The sequence below is a fragment of the Stegodyphus dumicola genome, chromosome 11 (assembly GCF_044657685.1).
Source record: "Stegodyphus dumicola isolate Sdum_Otavi_A_Nest chromosome 11, ASM4465768v1".
NCBI lineage: Eukaryota > Metazoa > Arthropoda > Arachnida > Araneae > Eresidae > Stegodyphus > Stegodyphus dumicola.
Window position 1 is genome coordinate 72041460 of NC_140778.1, and position 21039 is coordinate 72062498.

The following is a 21039-nucleotide window of genomic DNA, read 5'->3' on the forward strand; positions in this document are numbered from 1 at the left end:
GGTAGAAAATCACGAATTTCAAAAGTTTACTCACAACAAATGACTGTTATCTGAAGTAATCGTCAAAAGCATTCTTAATATGTAATATGCAAAGAAAATCTTCTTGCGAAATTACAAAAAGAAGAAATTGGTGTTTTCGAAATAAAAAATAATAAATAAATTAATAATATCTTACTCTGGGTAGTTGCGCACTCCCTTGCAAACTGTCCTCCCGGTGTCTGGGCAATACTGAGGTCCCGGAACAAATTTATGTTTGGCCTGAGGCTTTGGGAATGTATAGTCTGTATAATAGTAACTGCTACTTGTGTAGGCACGCCACCTGGTGGGACTGGAAGCAACTAAGGTAATCCATAGCAGAACGATCACCAACCGGCCTATCTGAAATGAAACAACAAAAAAGACTGAGTGCGAGTGCGACAGGTAAAGTATTTAAAATTCAGTTTGAAAGTACATCACTTCGCAAAACAAATTTTGAAAAAGGGTTAGTGTTTTTGTTTTCAGTCCCCAGTAATCCATATCGAATACTCGACAAGCGCACCGAGAGAACTAAATTTTTTATTGGTCAATGATTTCTCTCTCTCAGATTGTTTTTGATTACTCTTATTTTCGAAAACATTACTTGTAAATGCAAATCTTCATCAGTTAAGTGCGTCAACATCTCTCACATTTTTTTTTCTTCAATTTTTTTCTCCTCGCCTTTCTGAATCATAATAACCAAGATGCTGATGTCACTGCTGGAAAACTGGAAATAATAACTAACGGATGCAACTCATTACTTAAAGCACATTCATCTCATAATATCAAAAAACTTACATAAAAAAAGTTCGCAGATTACAAATAATAAGATTAGATATTAATATTAACACCCTATTGATTGTATTACTGGAACCTTAATACTCACAATTTAAAATAAATTTTAAAAAATCTGAAAGATTTTAGATTTTAAATTACGTCAAATTACTTGTTATTGCGTTTTATTAACATTTTGTTTGTTACCTTTATTTATTAAATATCATGTTCTTCGCACTTAAACCATAAAATTCAGTTCAACAACAATATCGCAAAAAAATTTAAAATGAGCATATCTTTAGAAGTCTCGCGGGTTCTTCCCCCCCGGTAAAGTGTTGTCATTGCTCGCTTTGAAATCATTTAGCTTGCTAATCAAAAATCCGTTGAAGTGTTACAAAATACGAAATCAATAATAAAACAAATTTCAAATTCAAACTAGGGCTCCCACAGGCCCATATTCCATAAAAGATTACGTTATTCAAATTTTGATGGCTCTAGGTACCTTTGTTTTATCACAGTGCTAGACACATACATACATTCATGCATATTCTTCATTATTTAATTTCTTTAAATATAATACAGGGCGATAATATTCGGTGGTAACAATTTGAAAAATGAAACAACGCTTATTGTGAATCGACGCAAAATGCCAAAACGAAATTAGTAGTCCTTCTGGGGAAATTGCCCTTTGGACTAAAAATAACATTTAACACGTTTCCCAAAGTAAAAGTTTTAAAACTTAGAATTCAATTTTAAATTGTTTTACAAATCGTTGCCATCCACAGCTTCAAAATACAAAATAATAAATTAAAGAATTTGAAATATTCCAGTGTTTTCAAATACTGAGTCAATATTTTTGTGTGTTAAGATTTCGTACAAAACATACATGAATAGTAAAAAAGGATTAGCCAAAAATTTAGAAAGCTTTTTCACAAATTCAAGCAATAACAGTTTTTACATGTGAAGATGTTCGTAGCAAATCCGGATACTTTCATCAATTTCCAAATCAAATTTAAATTGTATAGAGAATATTAAAAGAATGTGGCAACACTAAATACACTTTAAACATGAATATTAATCAGTTGACTGCTTCCACAGCACACATATTCTTTTTCTGTTTGTTTTTAGCCCAAAGGGGCAATTTGCTCAGAAGGGCTATCAATTTCGTTTTGGAATTTTGCGTCCTCCTCTATAAAACGGCGTTTCACTTTTCAAAATGGTGTCACCAAATATTACAACCCTGCATTGTATTTAAAGAAGTTAAATAATGAAAAATCTGCATGAATGTAACTATATTTCTAGCACTGTGAAAAAACAATGGCACCTAGAGACATCAAGTTTTGAACAACGTAGACCTCCACTCCAATATGGGCATCTGGAAACTCAAATTTGGAATTTGGATTTTGTTTTATAATCTATTTCATATTTTGTTAAACTTTAACGAATTTTTGGTTACCAAAGAGCAACGATTTCAAAGCGAGCAATGGCAACACTGTAAGGAAAAAAAAAAAAAAAAGACATTTTTATATGCAGCGCGCGAGACTGTGTATTTGAAATTCTAAAGATATCCTCTTTTAAAATTATTTTGTGATACTGCTATTGAATTGAATTTTATAGTTTAAGTGCGAAGGACATGAATTTTAATAAATAAAGGCAAAATGTTAAGAAAACGCCCTTCTGGGCGTAAAATAAAATTTAAAAGCTTTCAGATTATTTTTTTCTTTTCCCAATTATAAAATTAAATCAAGCGCTTTGGCAAAAGTGCTTAAAATATTTATTTATCTCGAACGTTTGCAAAATATCTTGGTTATTGAGATAATATTCAATAAATAAAATCAGATTATCGTTTAGGTATATCAAAAGGCATTATATCAAAGTACACAAATTCTAAACTATCGAAGTAAAAGCATAAATTCTGAACAATACATTGTTGTCTATTTCAGTCCAGTTGTAGTGTTTTTTAAAGAAGGAATTTTTAATTAAAATATTGAAAATATGTATAACAATTCCTGGCGATTTTGAACCAGTTTGGATGAAGGCTGAAGGTGGAGACTCTTGTTATTGACACACCCTTAGCAAGCATGAGGAAAAACCACAGGAACCAATTCTAAGGCGTAGAACCGAGAATAAAAATGCTTTGTTTGTTTTCATTTACTGAACCTTATAACGCTGCAAGGTTTTTGCTTTTTTCACAGGCAGCATTTATATTGTGCAGAGTTTGGTTACTTAACTTTTATTATGAAAAATGGTTCTTCTGGATAAATTTTGCCTTGACATTTATAGTAGCGATGTAATAATGGTTCTTCTAAATGGATTTCAGTACTGAAATTTTATTTTTTACACATACAACACCCATATCTATGTACACCTTGCACGAAAAAAAAAAGGAGACATTTCTATATTTCCGTTCTGGACCGATTGTCGGACGCCATTTATGGTGAATCCACGCAAAATGCCAAAACGAAATTAATAGTCCTTCTGAGCTAACGCCCTTTGGGCTAAGAAACTTAACGTTTTGTTCAATGCTAGCGCACGAAAAAAAAAAAAAAAAAAAAGAATCTGTCGGGTAGTGGCAGCACCTTTCTTTTAATTCACTCTCTCCCAACTCCACTTACGACTACTTGCTGAGATTATTGGGTCTTTTACTTGACGTATTATGACGCTTGAAGTTATGCGTCCCCTAAGGAAGAGTGATAATTTCATAAGTCTTGAACGCCCACCAGCGGCAGAGCGGTAAAGTCGCTGAACACTGGTAGTTCGGTCCGAGGTTCGAATCCCGCGAACGGGCTGGCTGCATGGGTGTTTTCGTGATTTTCCCTATATGTAACGTGTATATGAGCCAGTTTCCCTTAGAAAGTCTTCCACGAAAGCATCCCTCCCTTAGGCAGCTAGCCCTAGTGTGCTTTGCCATAATTAAATACACCACACCATAAGTCTTGAACAAAGTCCCATGTAGTGTAGGCTAGAAAGTGCAGAAGCGGTTGTGACTGTTTGTCACGTGTGCTACTTAAAGCATCGCATTGGCTAAGGAACTTCCAGGTCTGCTCCTAAAATTAAAGAAATGCGGGATATTTAGAAGTTCATATTATGTTAAGTTGTTTGATTAAGGCAAAGCATAAGAGTAAGGGATGCCTTCGTAGAGAACTTTTTAAAGGAAACCGGCTCTTATTCCAGTTACATATGAGAAAAGAAAACGTACGGGGGATGAGGGGGGAAGGTGAGAGGTCCTGAAGCATTTTTTTTTTCTCACTTTCCCCCCTTCAGCCTTCTCGCTATAACGGCGTTAGGCTGTGCAACTTTGAAAAGGAAAGCCCACATGTAAACAGGATTCCCAGATGCCAACTTCTATTTAAGCCTGAATAAACGTTTCTTAATATAGTAAATTATTTTTAAATAATACATTATTTTAACATGTAAGCATTTCACGACATATTTAAAAAAACAGTCTTTGAAGTCGCAAAAAATAGCATAAGGAAATGATGAAGATCGCAAGATAAAATTTTAGAAGCACAAGTCAGTCAAAAGTCGCAAAATAACGAAAGATCGCACGCTCTGGCAACATTGTTCCAACACCGATGGGGCTCGATCCTCCTAGAATAAGCCAGACAGACAGACAAAGTAGACAGAGCACGACAGTGTTCAACTAACTATGCAGTTACAGTTACAGTTGAACTAACTAATGATCTAGAATTTAAAATCGCAATAAATTCAGCAGTTTATATTTTCAATATTATATCAGTATAAATGTCAAGTTGATTAGGATAAAATCTTTTCAGAACTAAGTAAAAGCCATTTCGTAGTGAGACAGAAAATATACAACTGAACATTTCTGTTAAGAGTCATTGACCAAAGTGTTGTAAAAAATACAGAGCCCGCAGCAGTCTGTGTTGTACACACTTGCATAAAAGAAATGGGTGCTACTTTGGTAGACGGTTGCACGGATTTTGGCGAGCGATACGACTTATGGCAAACCCATTGCTGGACAAGTTATTTATGGTAACCGATACTTTGTTGTCATTTTATTAAAAAAACAATGCGTTTTATTAATTCCGTGCTTTAAATATTATTTATGGCTTCTAAATATTAAAATTCAATTTAATTTTGCATTTTTATTTGAAATAAATTTATGGCGTTTGACATCATTTTTAAAACAATGTGTTTCAATATGCATAAATTATTATGTGTTTTTAATGTCACTTCACCGCTATAGCCTGATAACCTGAAGGCAGTGTCGCTGATTGTTCCAGCGAGTGTATAGTAGATCTTCGACGACTGTAAAACGTGACTTTGGAGCTGTCCTGATTAATATTAGCTAAATAAAGTGTGTTTCGATACTTCATCAAGTGCCGTCGTTATTCACTCCAAATCTACAAACCCCGTGAAGAAAGAAAATAACGCAACGACTGACGTCAGAAAAAATAAGTAACAATATTATTATGTTAATAATACTTCATTTTAAGTGTTAACCATAAGCAGTTTCCCTTTAATATCGTCGCTGCATAAAGGGTCTCGCTAGACATTTGCACGACGGCGCCGATTAGATTTGGTTACGATACCCGAAATTGTTCGCGATTAAGATACTTCCTTCACTTCGTACAAGAAAGTAAAAAGATGTATTGTTCAGTCTTTCAAATAATTTTTAGAAAGTGCCTAAATCACGTTTGGCATTATTATCATTTATAAGAAATATGCCAAAAAGTGAGAATAAATTCACGTATATCTTGAGAAATTCTGAACAAAAAAAAACTCTCATTTTTGCAGGTGTGCCTAGAAATACATCTATTTTAAGAAAATGGTAAGAATTTTAGATGTTATAATATTAAAATGTTTTCGAAAAATTCATAAAAATTACCAAAAAAAAAAAACAGATTTTAAAAATAAATCAGAAAATTTCTGCGAATTTTATTTGAATTGAACTTAAATTCCGAACTGTGAAAGAGAGAATCAAGTAAATTAAATAAAGAGATATTAAAAAAATGTATACGACATTCAATTAACATTGAGAAGTTTTGAGATTTAATTCTTTAAAAATTACTCATTCTTTTTTACAAAACTTAGTCCTTCGGCATTATTTGAGTAGTAGAACCGAAATATGAAATAAAATCGGTGTGTCATTTCAGAAAAAGTCTGATTTTGTGTCGTATTTCAGAACAATGCGATAGATAAATGTAGCATATATATAAAATACGCAAGATAAATTTTATCAATCTTACCGATTAGAATGGGAAATGTCCTCCCCCTTTCTTTGTGCAAGGTGTATTTCGCGCATTGCTCTTTCGTTTAAAATGTTTTTTTTAATGAAATTTAATTATAAAATTTTTTTAACAAAAATTCATTCCTTCAATATTAACTCTCACCTAATCTTAACATAATTTTTTCCTTAAAAATAATATTCTGCATTACTCTCTTTTTATGAATTGTAATAGGCTAAAATAATTAATGATTTCTTTTGAAAATTATCCGTCTCAATCTTTTTTCGGAAATTATGTAGCAACAGCGATAATAATAAATTGTTTCTATCGAAGATTATCAATCTTATACCGATTATCAATCTTATACCGATATCAATCTTATATATGACTGATTGAAAAAATTTTGGAAAAATAAAGTCATGTTCTTAGAGCAAAGTAGGTGATTATTACTATGGAACAATGGAAGTTAAAAGTTAATTTACTTTTTAAGAGAGACTAGTTGTAAAAGACAAGTTAATCGATCAATCACACTCATACGATATTAAGTATAGTTAAGAATGACCTTTATTTGCCCTTAACATAAACTAAATCTTGCTTTGAGATTAGAATTAATAGATTAGATCATCAGTGTTGCAGTAATAGTTTAGAATCGCGACCCGACGTAATTACTCTGGGAAAAGAAAAGGAGGGAAAAAATGAAGTAATTCAGCGAAGGCATAACAATTATGCATATAAATAACTATCAATTGAATCATAAAAGTGAATACTGTTACGAATTTTGTACATAGATAGATAATTTTAGTGAAATTATATGTGAAATTCGCATATTTTGTAATGTAGCATGAAAATCCAGAGACGATGCTCTGCCGGAAAAACAAGAATACAAGGGCAAGTCTATTTAACTTGGAATAAATGGTCATCCTGTTAAAGTGGCGAGACATCGACAAGCTGGTGACGGTTTCGGCGACTGATTTTTGTTTCAAAATTTGGCGAGAAATCGACCAAACTCGCCAAACTTGGCAAAATTTGGGTTCGGCAGAATAACTGTAATGGGTGTTGTAATGAGCTGTAATGTATATGAACATCTGCTCATTACTGTAATGGGCATCTGCTCTCAGTTGTTAGTTTTAGTTCAGCGTGAGTTCAGCATACTGAGATATCTGCAGGTGAGCTTTGCTCTTTAGATGTGCTTTGCACTGCGTTGTGTTTAACGTTCTTAGTAGTTTGAAGTGTAACTACCTGTTGTGCTCTGCGACACTGTGAAGAATTGCACGACTGTTTTGGAGAAAAGTTTTCCAGAACTGTTAAGGGTTTCATTTGATAATTTATCAATCTATCATCGGACTTACATGCATTCAATCTATTACTAGCCCGTACGCACGCAACAATACATAATGACTCATATTAAAAAAATTTAAAAGTTTCGCTGCTAAGTTGTGTCCTACCTCACACTTATGGTACTACTGAATTAGTACTCAAAGAATATAACGTTAAAAAAAAAAAAAAAAAAAAAAAAAAGCAGAAGTTTAAATTTCAATGCTAATTTAAAATTGTTTTAAGCTTCTATAGATGTAATTCCTGTTCAACTTAATTCTCCATTCTTCATCAGCTACTGCGAGCAGATATGTCAGTAGGAAACACAAAGATTTCATTAATTTACTTTTTGAGCCGGCTTATTGTGTTTGAAAACATACTGCTAAGAATTTTTTGTATATATGTAAATAATTTTAGTGTAGTTATATTTGAAATTGTACTATCTTTTGTATAATGTAACATGAAAATCTGGACTCGAAGCTCTGCCGGAAAAGAAAGATTACAAGTCTATGTAACATTGAAGTAAATGGTTAGCTTGGTAAATTGGCGGGATTTCATCAAGCTGGTGAAGGTTTTTGGCGACTAATTTTTGGCGCCAAATTTGGAGATAGGTACTGCAATTGAATAACTGCGATTGATCCCTATGTGTATCTGGCCTTTATATGTAAATTTAACCATATATGCCTTCCAGTAATTTCTAGAAATGGAAGCTACTAGAGATTTCTCGGTGGACGGGGAAAATTATATAATAGCTTCGCCTTTTCAGATGCGTTTTGCATTGCGCTGTGTTTAACATTCTTAGTAGATTGAAATATAACTACTGAATGAACTATGCGATATTGAAAACGGCTGTGCAACTTTTTTTTTTTTTTTTTTTTTGAAAGTTACAGAACTGTAAAGTGTCTCTTTGGTAAAAGTAAATCTTGTACAGCTATCATGAATTCTGTGTGCATTCAGTGCATTACGAACCCGTACGCAGCAACACTAGGTTAAATATTCTTAAATATAATTGAAGTTTCCTCAGGCTGGACGAGGTTGACTCAGCTTTCATCCCTGGAATGGGTAGATAAAATGAGTACCAAATTCGCTTGGGGACTAAACACCGAGGTCCTGCGACAAGCTGACCACTTGTCCAGGCTGAGATGCCACAAGCACCATGGAGCCCATGATCTAGAAAGCAGATACCAGAGCACTGCCGGCCATGGCTCTACATAGGCTGTTTGTGCCACCGAGTTTAGTTTTAGTTAGTTTTAGTTTTTTAAATGTTAGTCTAAATGGTGTTACCATAAACACGTTGCACGTGAAACCAAGATTTTTGTAAGAATCTTTCATTTGTATTGAAGCATACAGTGAAGGATAAATTTACAACAAGTTCATCTGAAATTTTATGCCAGATAAATTAAGTTTTCAATACACTGAAATAATGCGTCTTGTTTATTTTTACAGGCCAGAATAATAAATGCTTTCAGCTTGTATCAATTGAAAGGGATGATTGCACTGAAAAATTATTTTACTTTCTTTCGAAACGAACACCCAACCCAAATTTCACACCATATGTACTGAAATTGGTGATGCAATTAGTACCATGAGATATGATCCTTTTACTGGTAGTTAAAAGCACATTAAAATTGAATTGAATCCCGAGTTCACGTCATCAAGTCATTTTTATGAGTTCAGGTAAGCCATTTAGTGTTTCAAGCTGTCAAGAATATAAATACAGCATTCTATTACGGAAACAACTTGAGGATGAATAACCTAACCGATGTTTTAATAAATACTTGTGATGTAATACCATTTTTCAAAATGAAGACTCGTGGCCAACAACCTTCATCCATCAACGTTTTGAGGAATAGACACCACTGAATCATCCGTACGTGAGTCTAAAGGAGATTTCAGACACAATCTATCCTGACACCTCACGAACGCGGTGAAGTAAAGAAGCTTGATATTCAGCTGTCATACACGCTAATTGCAGAACAAGAAGTATGTTACAGGAAGTGTGTTTCCTATCCAGCACATTTTTCTCCTCTTAATAAAAAAACTGTCAGAAATTATCTTGAGCATTTTTCTCCTCTTAATAAAAAAACTGTCAGAAATTATCTTGAGCATTTTTACTATTGATAAAAATCTGATGTATACACCACATGACTTCCTTGTACGGAATATTAAATTATACGCATTTTTTCTTGTATTAAATTTAAACTTATTGGATTGAATTAAATCTACTTCGTCAATAGCGCATAAACCACAATAGAATAAAAGTACTCTTTAAAATTCACTATATTTGTTTACCATAGCGACACTTTGGCGCTAGGTTCACTTAACAGCGCTATATTTCATTAATTTCTAACTCAGAATGCACAAAGTTTATACCATCTGAAGAATTAAGTAATTGTTGACACATGTTTTAATCAAATACTATAATAAATCTAAAACGATGTATAAATAAAAGAAATTAAACAAACAAACAAAAAAACAAAAAAAAAAAAAAAAAAAAAGGAAGAGTTTTTTTAATTAATTCAGTTTTCACTTCGCGACAAGGCAAAAATGCATAAAAACTCAAAATATCGATATAAAAAATTATGAAGTAAGTCTTAAACACTTATTTCCTCGAATAAATTCCAGAATTGATCAAGCGTGATTTAATTCGCAATAATAAAAGAAGGCGTTATCTTTGTTGTTGCGCGAAGCTTACTTTCTCTAGATTGGCAACAAATATACTAATCTGCTAAGTTTCAAATCTAAACAAACATGGCCACCATGGAAAAAGTAATTAGGCTTAACGGTACTTAAGCAACTTTTAAATTGTTGATAATTCTACAAATATTGCATACAGATTTATTAAAGACATAAAAACCTTAATCGGAAGATAACAACAACATAATTCAATCATTTTAAAGCAAAAAAAGGTACAATTTACAAGCATATAAGAATAAAGAAACTGAGCTCACTGAGCCGAGTAACGGAATGGATATATATATATCTGTATACTTTTGGTGCGGCCGATCGCAACCAAAATACGAGGTGCACAACAGTCCTATATCTTTTCTTTATATATGAGAAGAGAAATTGTTTCCTTAATTTTGCAGCATATTGCGCAAAAGATTTTGATCAAAATTGGTCTTTTTAGTATTGTACTTACAACCTAGCTTATAATATTATTTTCTTTATATATAGTATAAGCGGCTAAAGTGTGTGTCGCCGATAGTTTATTGTTGCCACTCGAAAAAATGAGCGCAGAAATTTACGTTTCCGCAGTTTTTAATTAATACCTCCGCCGATTAAAGTCGTACAAAGATGAGAACGGTACCGATGGATTCGGAGAAGGTTTTGAAATCCGAGGATACGCGTCTCGAATTTCAATTCGGCGCCGTTCCGTAGATATTCGAGAAAAAGAATTTGGCACGTAGCCAAATCCCTCTAATAGGGAAAACACAAGAACGAAAGTGGAGAATGTAGGGAAAACGTAGGGGAAAAGTAGTTTTTAATTAATATCTCGGCTAATTAAAGTCCCAAGAAGACGCGAATGGTAAAAATGGCGTGCCACGGACCTGCGAAATTCAACGGTGTGCTTCGCTAAGCTCGGGCGCCAGATAATGTTACTTCACCCCATATATATATGTGCGGCTTAAGTGTCTGTTTATCGCCGATAGTTTATTGGTTTCTTGCGTAACTGTTCTAGCCAATGGGGTGAAGTTGCCACGGCACAGGGTTGCCGTTTCATTTGAGACGTAGACAATTTTTCGTAAAACTTGCCTTTGCTATGACCATCCATAAATCTCAGTGGCAAACGCTTATGCGTGTTGCCATTTTTTGACCTGAGCCTGCATTTGGACACGGTCAACTTTATGTTGCCTGTTCAAGAGTTCGTAAAAGAACGGACGTAAAATTAAAAATAATGGATGGTCCTCTGCAAGGCGAGCTTATAAATGATGGAACGATCTACACAAGAAATGTTGTGTACAAAGAGATCTTTGACATGTGAATTAACATTTTATTATTTAAATCACCTTTATTTATTGAGCTAGCTGTGGCTTTTAAGAAATGTACCGCCAGTAGTTTCTTCATTGCACTCTACGTTAAGCAATTAAGCAAGTAGAAGGGGGAAACCCCGTGGGGCAGTAAGCAAAGAGCGTCCTCGCCGCCTGCCCTGGGTAATTCAGTTTGAATTAGCAGACACCTTTGCACAAATAATTTTAATTACAATTTATAGTATCTAGAACAGCGGTCATTTCTTATAATCGTCAGGCTTTCTAGTACTGTTATAACAGTCCTATATACAAAATTTCAGCGTTTTCTGAGGCTACTCGTTTTTGAGTTATGCGAGATACGTAAGTACGTACTCACAAGACGTCAAGAAAAATTATCTTCAGAATTCATTTTTAACTCAGTTTTATAATTTTTTTTGGGGGGAAAAGAGTCCTTTATTCTGTCCTTACGTACAGATGTCATGCAAAAACATCGTTAAATTCCATTCGATAGCGGTCAAAATGGATATTTTCATTGAAATATGATACTGAAATTTTTCGCGATTACAATACTAGGAAGTAAAAATGGAATATATTCGATAATTATTGACGTTTTGCTTAATGTAATGTAAAGATTAAGGTAATAGCTAAATGATAGCTAACGTCTTCTGTTTCTAATCTTTATAGAGAAACGAGACATTTCTAATCTTTATAGAGAACAGGAATTAAGCTGTTTTAAAAGCGCCGTTTTTTGGGGGGGAATTAAACTGCTTGCACGACAGACTAAATAAGAGGGAAATCCACGTTTAAAGCTAAATATACGGAATTGAAATGAATTGATACAATTAATGAACTGCAGCGAAGTGATTCATTTTGTTGCTTCTCTTCCGGTCAAAAAATTCGCAGAAAAGTCATGTTAGGTGTGCGACCCTTGTAATAAATGCATCTAGCTATTACAGAGCATTAGCATATTCTTTGTAGAAGAAACGTGTAAAGTGATATCATCTAGGGAAACATAATTCTGTAAATGGAATTAAAGCTTTTTTTTACCATATGACTCTTTCCCGCGCTTTAAGCATACGGCATTTGAGCAAAGAAGCATGGGTCTTTTTTAAAGGCTACGTTACGTGTTATCAGAACGCAGCAAAGCACAGGAAGGATATCTGCCTAGTTGGAGGAATACCTTCGTGGAGGACTTTCTAATGGAAACCGGCAATTATTCACGTGTACTATCACATATGGAGGAATCTGCTGCATATATTCTCGTAAACTGACAAGTATTGAAAAGACTATGAAAACCAACCCTGATGCCAAGAATCGTTTCCGGTCGTCAGCCTCAACCGAACTCCCAATACTCAACGGTCTTACACTTGGTTACTGTTAGTGCGCCTCTCTTTTTGAACAGAACCAGGCTAATCTTTGGAATATGGTAACAGGTAGTTTGGTGACATTCTGGTAAGGCGATAAAGGTTACTAGCTGAGACTTCAGCGATAATCTGAGAAGTACACAGTTCGAATCCCAGATTATTTTGTCTCAGAGAAATGAGAGGTCATGAGACATGTAATGTAACATTTTCCGGAAAACTGCAATCGTGATTTTAGCTAATAAGCACTTAGAAACAATTTCGCTGCTAAAGTGCAGGCAGAATCGTCCACTTATTTGCTTGGCGCTTTTGACAAGAGTAAGAAGAATTGTATTTGTGTCAATTTTCTTTGACTTTTTAAGTGAAAATAGGTCGATGTGTACATGGATAAAGTCAAGAGTGTGCGCAATGCCACTTTTGTGCAATTCTGGGATTTTTTTTAAGTGAAAATAGGTCGACGTGTACATGGATACCGTGTATGTGGAATTCTTAAAAACGCGGCAAGTAGTGGGCGATTCTGCACTTTCTCCCGATTTCGCACCTAATCTTCGTCATGATTAAGCACTTTTGTTCCGGCTAGCAGATTGTTGGAAAAAATGTTGAGTAAAAAAAATAAAAAAATTACTTGTAGGGTTTACTTTACTTTGTAGGGTTTATATTTATTTTAACTAACATTTATTTTAAGTTTAAACTATCTTTCCTGTCAAGCTTTACTTTCCCCTGGAATTGCCAATGCCAGAGTATGTAAATTTTAGTAGAACGCGCAAGGATTCAAATTATCAGCGGAAGTATTCTGAGTTAAATAGAAGGGAAACGAGTTCGAAAGAGTGCTTTCTTGCTTCACGAGCGTGGAGGTGGCTAGTTAGAAATTGAAGAACCACGCGTTTCGGCCTGTGTGCTTGCCTCGGCAAATTGTTAATCTTTCAACGTAATATTCAGAGTTTGCTGAATTATCAGCGGTATTTTAGAACGCGGTGAGGTTAGTTACGTTTAGAGAGCCTCGTAGTTAGTCACTTGTCATTATCTCTTTTTAGTTTCTTATTTTTATTTTACCGCCGGGTCGGCGTAGTTTGTGAGCGTCAAGAGCACGCATTTGTACCTTCTAAAGTTGAATAAAAGGGATTTAAACCCTTCTCAAGACTTTGGTCTTTTTTCCAGCTCTCAGCAGTCACCACCTTGTTGCGTGCAGGTTGGAAGCGCGCAACTTTACAACTTCGTGAAAACAAAATGGCGTCAAAAAAAAAAAAAAAAAAAAAAAAAAACTAACAGGTTGCTGTAGCAAGGTTGGTTGCCAAATTTTCGCCAAAAAATCGCCAAGTTACCATAATTCGAAGATTCACCCAGAACCAGATTCCCATCATAGCATGGGCCTACTAACGGCGAGCTTTAAAATCGCTGAACACTGGTAGTTCCGACCTGGGTTTGAATCCAGGCGAACGGGCTGGCTGCACGGGCATTTTCGCGTGTTTTCCTATATGTAACGTGTAAACGAGCCACTTTCCCTTAGAAAGCCCTCCACGAAGGCATCTTTTCTCTTAGTCAGATAGCTCTAGTGTGCTTTGCTGTAATAAGCTAAACCAAACTAAGCCAAGCCGTCATATCATGGCCACCTTAAAACTAGCGACATATTTTCCACCCTTTGACCCCTTTGTTCTCTCTCATCGAGATGCTATACGAGGTTAATATTTTCGGGTAATTTAAGCTAACAAAAACGACATGAGGACTGGTGGCCGACAGACGTTCAGTTTCCAGGATTGTCAGGAATTCTGGACTTAGTACGTGTGTTTGACGGATGTTGCTTCAATCGTGGCTGAATAATAACTTTTTACATTTCACGCATTTCTAGCGAGCAATTTTAAGAATAGGAGTAGTTATATAATGTACAATTAACATCAAAGCAGTAGTAGAAACTTAACTGTTTATTTTGACACACCTAATATATTTCTTCAAATGAAGAAACTCACAAATTTACTCTTTACCTGAAAGCCTGGTACAATTCTGGTGCTTTGAGACCCAAAACTAATTCAGTTTGACTTAAGATTTCATCCTGAGCATCAAGCACTTGCTTTCCATGCTTTGGCCTAGCTAGACTGCTGTCTGTCTGCCGCTGTTTTCTTGCTACAAAACAAGGTTATCAAAAATGTAAGCCTTTGGAACAGGCACATTTAATGTGCCGACTTGTGTGTAGCCGTAACATGTTGCTGAAAATAAAACTGAAGATTTAATCTGCCTTCGCCTCCAGTTTCCTGGTCATTGCTTCTGAGTTTGAATTTATTACATACATATACCCACTCTGTTACTTGGCTCCGTGAGCACAGTATTTTTATTCTTATATGATGGTAAATTGTGCATTTTTTCCTTTAAAAATGATTGAATTATGTTGTTCTTATCTTCCCGTTAAGGTTTTTATGCGTTTACTTAATTTGCATGCAATATTTGTAGAATTATCAACCATTTAAAAGTTGTTTAAGTGCGGTTAAGCCTATTTTTTTTACCGTAGCAGCCATATTTGTTTACATTTGAAACTTAGCAGAATAACGGATTTTTTGCCAATCTAAAGAAACTAAGCTTCGCAACACCGACTGTTTCTTTTTTATTTGTCTCATTTCTTTTATGTCATTTTAGATTTAGTATAGTCTTTGAATAGAGCATGTGGCAACGATCAGATAATTCTTCAGATGACATAATTTTTGCGCATTCTGAGTTATGAAATGAATTAGATATAATGCTATTAAGTGAACCTAGCGCCAGAGTGTCGCTGTGGTAAATAAATATAGTGACTTTTAACGAGTGCATTTATTCTATTGTGGTTTATGAGCTGCCTAGGAAGTAGATTTAATTCAATTCAATAAGTTTAAATGAAATGCAGTAAAAATTACGTATAATTTAATATTCCGTGTAAGAAAGTCATGTGGTGTGCACATCAGATTTTTTTTTAAATTTACAGAAGTAAAACTAATTCACTTAAGAGATATACATGATAATATTTACGCGAACTTATCAGTAACTTCTGGCATTTAATTCCATTTGTTTGTAAAAGCTAAAAATGCGAATTTCTGCCATTTAACTTTGCTAAACATTAGGATAAACCAGAAAATTCTTAGATTTACCATTTCAAAAGTGTTTCGAACTTTTACTTCGGAATTGTTTGTTATTGCAATTGCAATAAAAAGCATGCATTAATAAAGTGGCTAGTTTTAGTGATGATAGAAATCTGTTTGAGTTACGGACATATCGCAAATCTTTATTTTCTTAACTGCAATTTCTCTGCTGTGGAAAAGCAAAAGAAAACATTTATGAGTCGCAAGATGAATCAGGAAATCATTTTTTTTTTTTCTTTTTTTTCAGTTTGATAAAGACAAAAATGTGCGTGACTCCATATGTCAAACCTCTTAACCATTAACATAATAGAAATGTTATCAGCTGCAATTTTCAGCTATGGATGATCACGCAATCTTTTCGTCCGCGCCGCGCAAGAATTTCCGTTCATTGGCACGTGCTGCTTAAAGCTGTCATTACTCATTCGCACGTGTCGAAGATTAAAATATTTTGCCGAATAATTTTTCCGACAAGCAGAATTCATTATTATGATCAGCCTCATGAAGTTTCTAAAACAATGAAGTGCATGATACTTACATTAAGACTGCTTATATTGAATTATGCTATTTCAGGTAGTTTAATTACTTTGAATCTAATAAATTTAAGTGAATATTATAAATTATTTATTAAAATTATAAAATCAGTAAATAGAAAATTCATGAGAATTTTTAAAATTTTAATTTTTATGGGAAAAATAAGATTTTTTTACTTCTTTGTACGATGTAAAGAAGGTATTGTAATCTCGAAACATTTTTAAACGAAAATATCCATTTTGATCGCTTTTGATTCCGTTTGAATGACGTCTCTATGTACGGAGAGAATAAAGGACAGTTTTTCCCAAAATGCATTGCGAAATGGATTTTAAAAAGATTCAGAAGAGATTGTTTCGTGACAACTGCACGCATATACATACGTACATATGCATGTATATACGTACATATGTATGTATCTACGTATATACGTACAAATGTATGTATGTATGTATGTACATACGTACATATGTCTGTATGTATATGTTTACTCAAAAACGAGTAGTCTCAGAACGTTGAAATTCTATATATGTGACTGCTGTAACACGAAATTGTGCACCTCCGGTTTTGGTTGAAATCAGCCACACCAAACGTATATAAATATATTTTTCTACGTTGATTCAAACTGTTGCCACCAAATATCATCGCTATGCATTATATTTAAAGAAACTAAATAATGAAGAATCTGCATGAATGCATGAATTTTTCACGCATTGTGAAAAAACAAAGGTCGTCAAATTTTGAATAACTTAGTCCTCCAACTGAACATGGGCACTTGGAAGCCGGAATTCTGAATTTAGGATTTGTTTTATGATCTATTTCGAATTTTGTAAAACTTTAACGAATTTTTGATTAACAAACTCAACGATTTCCAAGGGAGCAATGGCAACACTGAAAAGAAAAACATTTTTATCTCCAGTCCGCTGGACTGTGTATCGGAAATTTTATGATCGATTTCATATTTTGTAAACATTTTATGACTTTTTGAATAACAAACTCAAGGATTTCAAAGCGAGCAATGGCAACGTTGTGCTGCAATTTTTTTTTTTTTTTTTTTTTTTTTTTTTTTGTCTCCAACGCGTTAGACTGTGTATCAGAAATTCTAAAGATATGCTCAATTTAAAACTATTTTGCGACATTGCTCTTGAACTTAATTTTATGGTTTAAGTGCGAAGAACATGATAGTTAATAAATAAAGGTAACACTCAAAACGTTAAAGAAACGCCCCTTTGGACGTAATTTAAAATCTGAAACCTTTTTTTTTTTTTTTTTTTTTTTTTTTCTACGTCATTTAATATATATATGCCGATTTTTAACTGATTGATTATCATCAATTTCTTTCTAAAACAGCTGTGAAATGTTTTCGAAACCTTTTCATAGCTATATTAGAAAGAAATACAAAAGTCTATAGCTATGCAAGAGCAAGAAGAAAAGGTTAAAATCCTTAATCGTTTCCAAATCTAATTTTATGACCAATGAAAATAAAGCCTCCTCGTTTTCAGTGTCTGCCTACTGATTCCAGATAACATTTGAGAAGATTTATCCCATAATTCAAAATTTGACAGGACATGATATAGGGAACTAATAACTATTACTTAAGTTCTGACTGGAATGCCTCATAGAATATTCCATATTTCTTTCCATGGAAACAGACTTTGGACCTATCTCTACATGCCTTGCAGCTACTTTAGAAGCCTGTTGTTTCGTTAAAATTTTTATTCTGTAGAGTTTTACGTGCTTCGCTACCATCCAAAGTGATTAAACTGATGTTGGTAGACGTTACTTATCTCTAAGTAACAACGGAATCTCATAATCTCTAACCTTATATATCGAGCTAATTTTAATTCTGGCGTGAAAACGGAAAGGGCAATGTGACAGTACAAATCCAAAACATAAAGAAATTGGTTAATTAACACAAAGTAACCTTACAAGGCGATCAAAAATCAGATTTATTTTATTCTTCTTAAATTATGAAACGGAAATCATTCGGAGATGAGCAGTCTTTGTAGGTGGGTGATTAATCATAGCTTCAATTATAATTATAAGAAGGAAATAGACAACTTCTGCCAAATAAAAACTATTTAGAGAAGGTTCTTACACAGTATAAAAGCTTCGAGAAATGTTTGGTGATTAATCATAGCTTCAATTATAATTATAAGAAGGAAATAGACAACTTCTGCCAAATAAAAACTATTTAGAGAAGGTTCTTACACAGTATAAAAGCTTCGAAAAATGTTTTATTGCATAAAATAATAAGCATGAAATTATTCTTCACAAAACCCTCACAGAACATTTATGTAAAAGACTACACATCTTTTTGGGCATATCATTTGTACCGTGCGTGGGGGGGGGGGGAAGGACAGTTCTATACTTCCCGTTCTACTGGGCCAATTGACGAAATTCAGATTGCATTTTTCATGTCTCGAAAACGCGACTTTGGATATATATTAGATTTATATATAGCATTATTCTAAGATAGATATTTTGACACAAAATCGGACTTTATCTGAAATAACATACCAATGCTTTTTCATATTTCGTTTCTACGACTCAAAGTATGCCTAGATATTAAATTTTGTAATTTTTGGTGGGAAATTTGTGGAGAAATTTAATAATTTATCCTGGCGCATTTTATTTTTCAGTTTGCGCCAAGAATAATTAATTCACTTGGCGAAATTCTTAACTTATAGTAACCTACTTACTTTCCTTTTTCTCCATAGATGCACGAGTGGAAAAAAGGTCCATCGTTCATTTTTTCAAAAAGTGCGTATACCACATTTTCATTATTATCGCTTATAATAAATACGCCAAATTTCGAAACTTTCCAAAATATAAATTCACGTTCTTAGGGAATTTTTAATAAAGAACTCTAAATTTTTGCAGGTATGCTTATAAATACATCTACTTTAAGATGATGGTAAAATTTTTATAGGTTATAACATAAACAGTATTTAAAAAAATTATAAAAAAATATTTAAAAAATAAATCGTAAAAAATGTGCAATTTCTATTTATATTAAGTATAAATTTCGAATTCTGGAAGAGGACTCAAGTAAGTTTAATAAAAAAAAAAGATATTAATAAATATATATCAAATTCAATTAAGATTGAGGAGCTAAAATTTTGAGAGCTAATGTTTTAAAAACTACTCGCGCGATTTTTACAAATCATGGCAGTTTGGCATCATTTGAATCGTAGAATTGATATATGGAAAATAATTGGCATGCCATTTCAGAAAAAGTCCGATTTTGTGTCAAAATACCAATATTATAACAATACTATATATAAATCTAATATATATACTAAATTACTCTTTCGAGACATGAAAAACGCAATTTTAATTTCGTAGAACGCAATTTTAATTTCGTAGAACGCAATTTTATTTTCGCCCAGTGGAACGGGAGATATAGAACTGTCCCATTTTTTTGTGCAGTGTATATTAATAAACATTTTAAAAAGAGGCGGAAATAAAACGGGAATTTTTCACAAGTAATACTATATGGTAATAAAACAGCATTGACCTGTCTGGATTGGAATCTATAGCCAGTATACTAAGATGGAGACTTATGATATAAATTTAAATTTCTGAATTTTTCTCTGAATTTTTAGTGCAACATAATATATTTCTTTTTAGTTCTTTCAAAATGAAAGCAGTATTTAATTTAACACGGAAATAAAAGGCATCAAATTGCTAACTAAAGGGAATGTGCAGTCAAGAGTTCAGCGAACGGGAAATGAGACACGAGTTTTCGTAACGATTTCGTCACCAGACTAAGGGCGGAGGTGCTGTTTGTTAACTGTGAGCTGCAGATGTTCGTCGGTCTGCCTACAGTGCAAATAAAACTGTCAAGAGGAGTCAAGAAAAACAATATAGTTCAATCAATTGTAATGTAATGGCTTGGAATACAAAGAATCATACGTTGCCATAAGAGAATCACGTTCAGAAATTCTAGCCAATTTTTAAATTCTTGTTATTAGCTCATGCTTTCCCGATATCTTGTTCAAACTTTCAATCATTAATAAAATACTTTTTATTCATTCACTCAAGTTCAAATACATTTATTTAAACTTGTAGTGGATGGCACTCGGTGTTAATACAGTTTTTTCACTTATTAAAAAAACATTTTTTTTTTTTTTTTTTTTTTTTTTTTTTTGTATTTTAAACAATTTTCTTTGTTAACCTAAGTAGGAATTGATTTAAATTTTTTTTGATTATTAATTAATTAATTTTCAGTCGTTAATAAAATACTTTTTTTTTATATATACCCTTATGCTGGGCTGTCGCTGTAGAGCACGCGACGTTGCCGGCTCTCTGACTAAGTATCCTGACAGGACACAAGACGTTGAACGGTCTGGTCGGGCAGTGAGAAAGCGTCGGAAATGGGAAAAGGCGAGTGACCAACGTCACAAGAAGAAAGAAAACCAAGAAAGCCGCGCGCATGGAGAGGCTAAATACAAGTGGGTGTCTGGTAGTGTTGTATCATGATGGGTGGGTGGTTAAAATATGAGAATAAGTCTGAGAAAAGTTTTATTATCTAAATCAGAAATCGTAAGATATTACATACAATACAAATACAAGACACATAAAAAGATGCGAATGATAGAATATAACATATATACACTATATACAGGAAAATCCGTGAAAGCGAATTTATGTAGTGAAATTATCGTCACGGGTGAGGTGTGCCGCGTAAGGTCTGATGCAACTGTCCTCTCTCAATGGTAGATAGTCAAAAACTTTAAAAGGACGTAAAAAGTCGCATTGGACGGATTTGTCGAAAACG

At 33.6% G+C, this 21039-nt stretch overlaps 1 protein-coding gene across 1 annotated transcript in view; it reads right to left on the reverse strand.

Moving 5' to 3' along the window:
* The window catches only part of LOC118197277 (uncharacterized), a 189617-nt gene that overhangs the window by 92921 nt on the left and 75657 nt on the right, over nucleotides 1-21039 (reverse strand). Inside the window, exon 2 of the mRNA XM_085826841.1 lies at nucleotides 176-378. Coding sequence (XP_085682967.1) covers nucleotides 176-378 — 203 coding nt within the window. The remainder of the gene's footprint in view (nucleotides 1-175; nucleotides 379-21039) is intronic.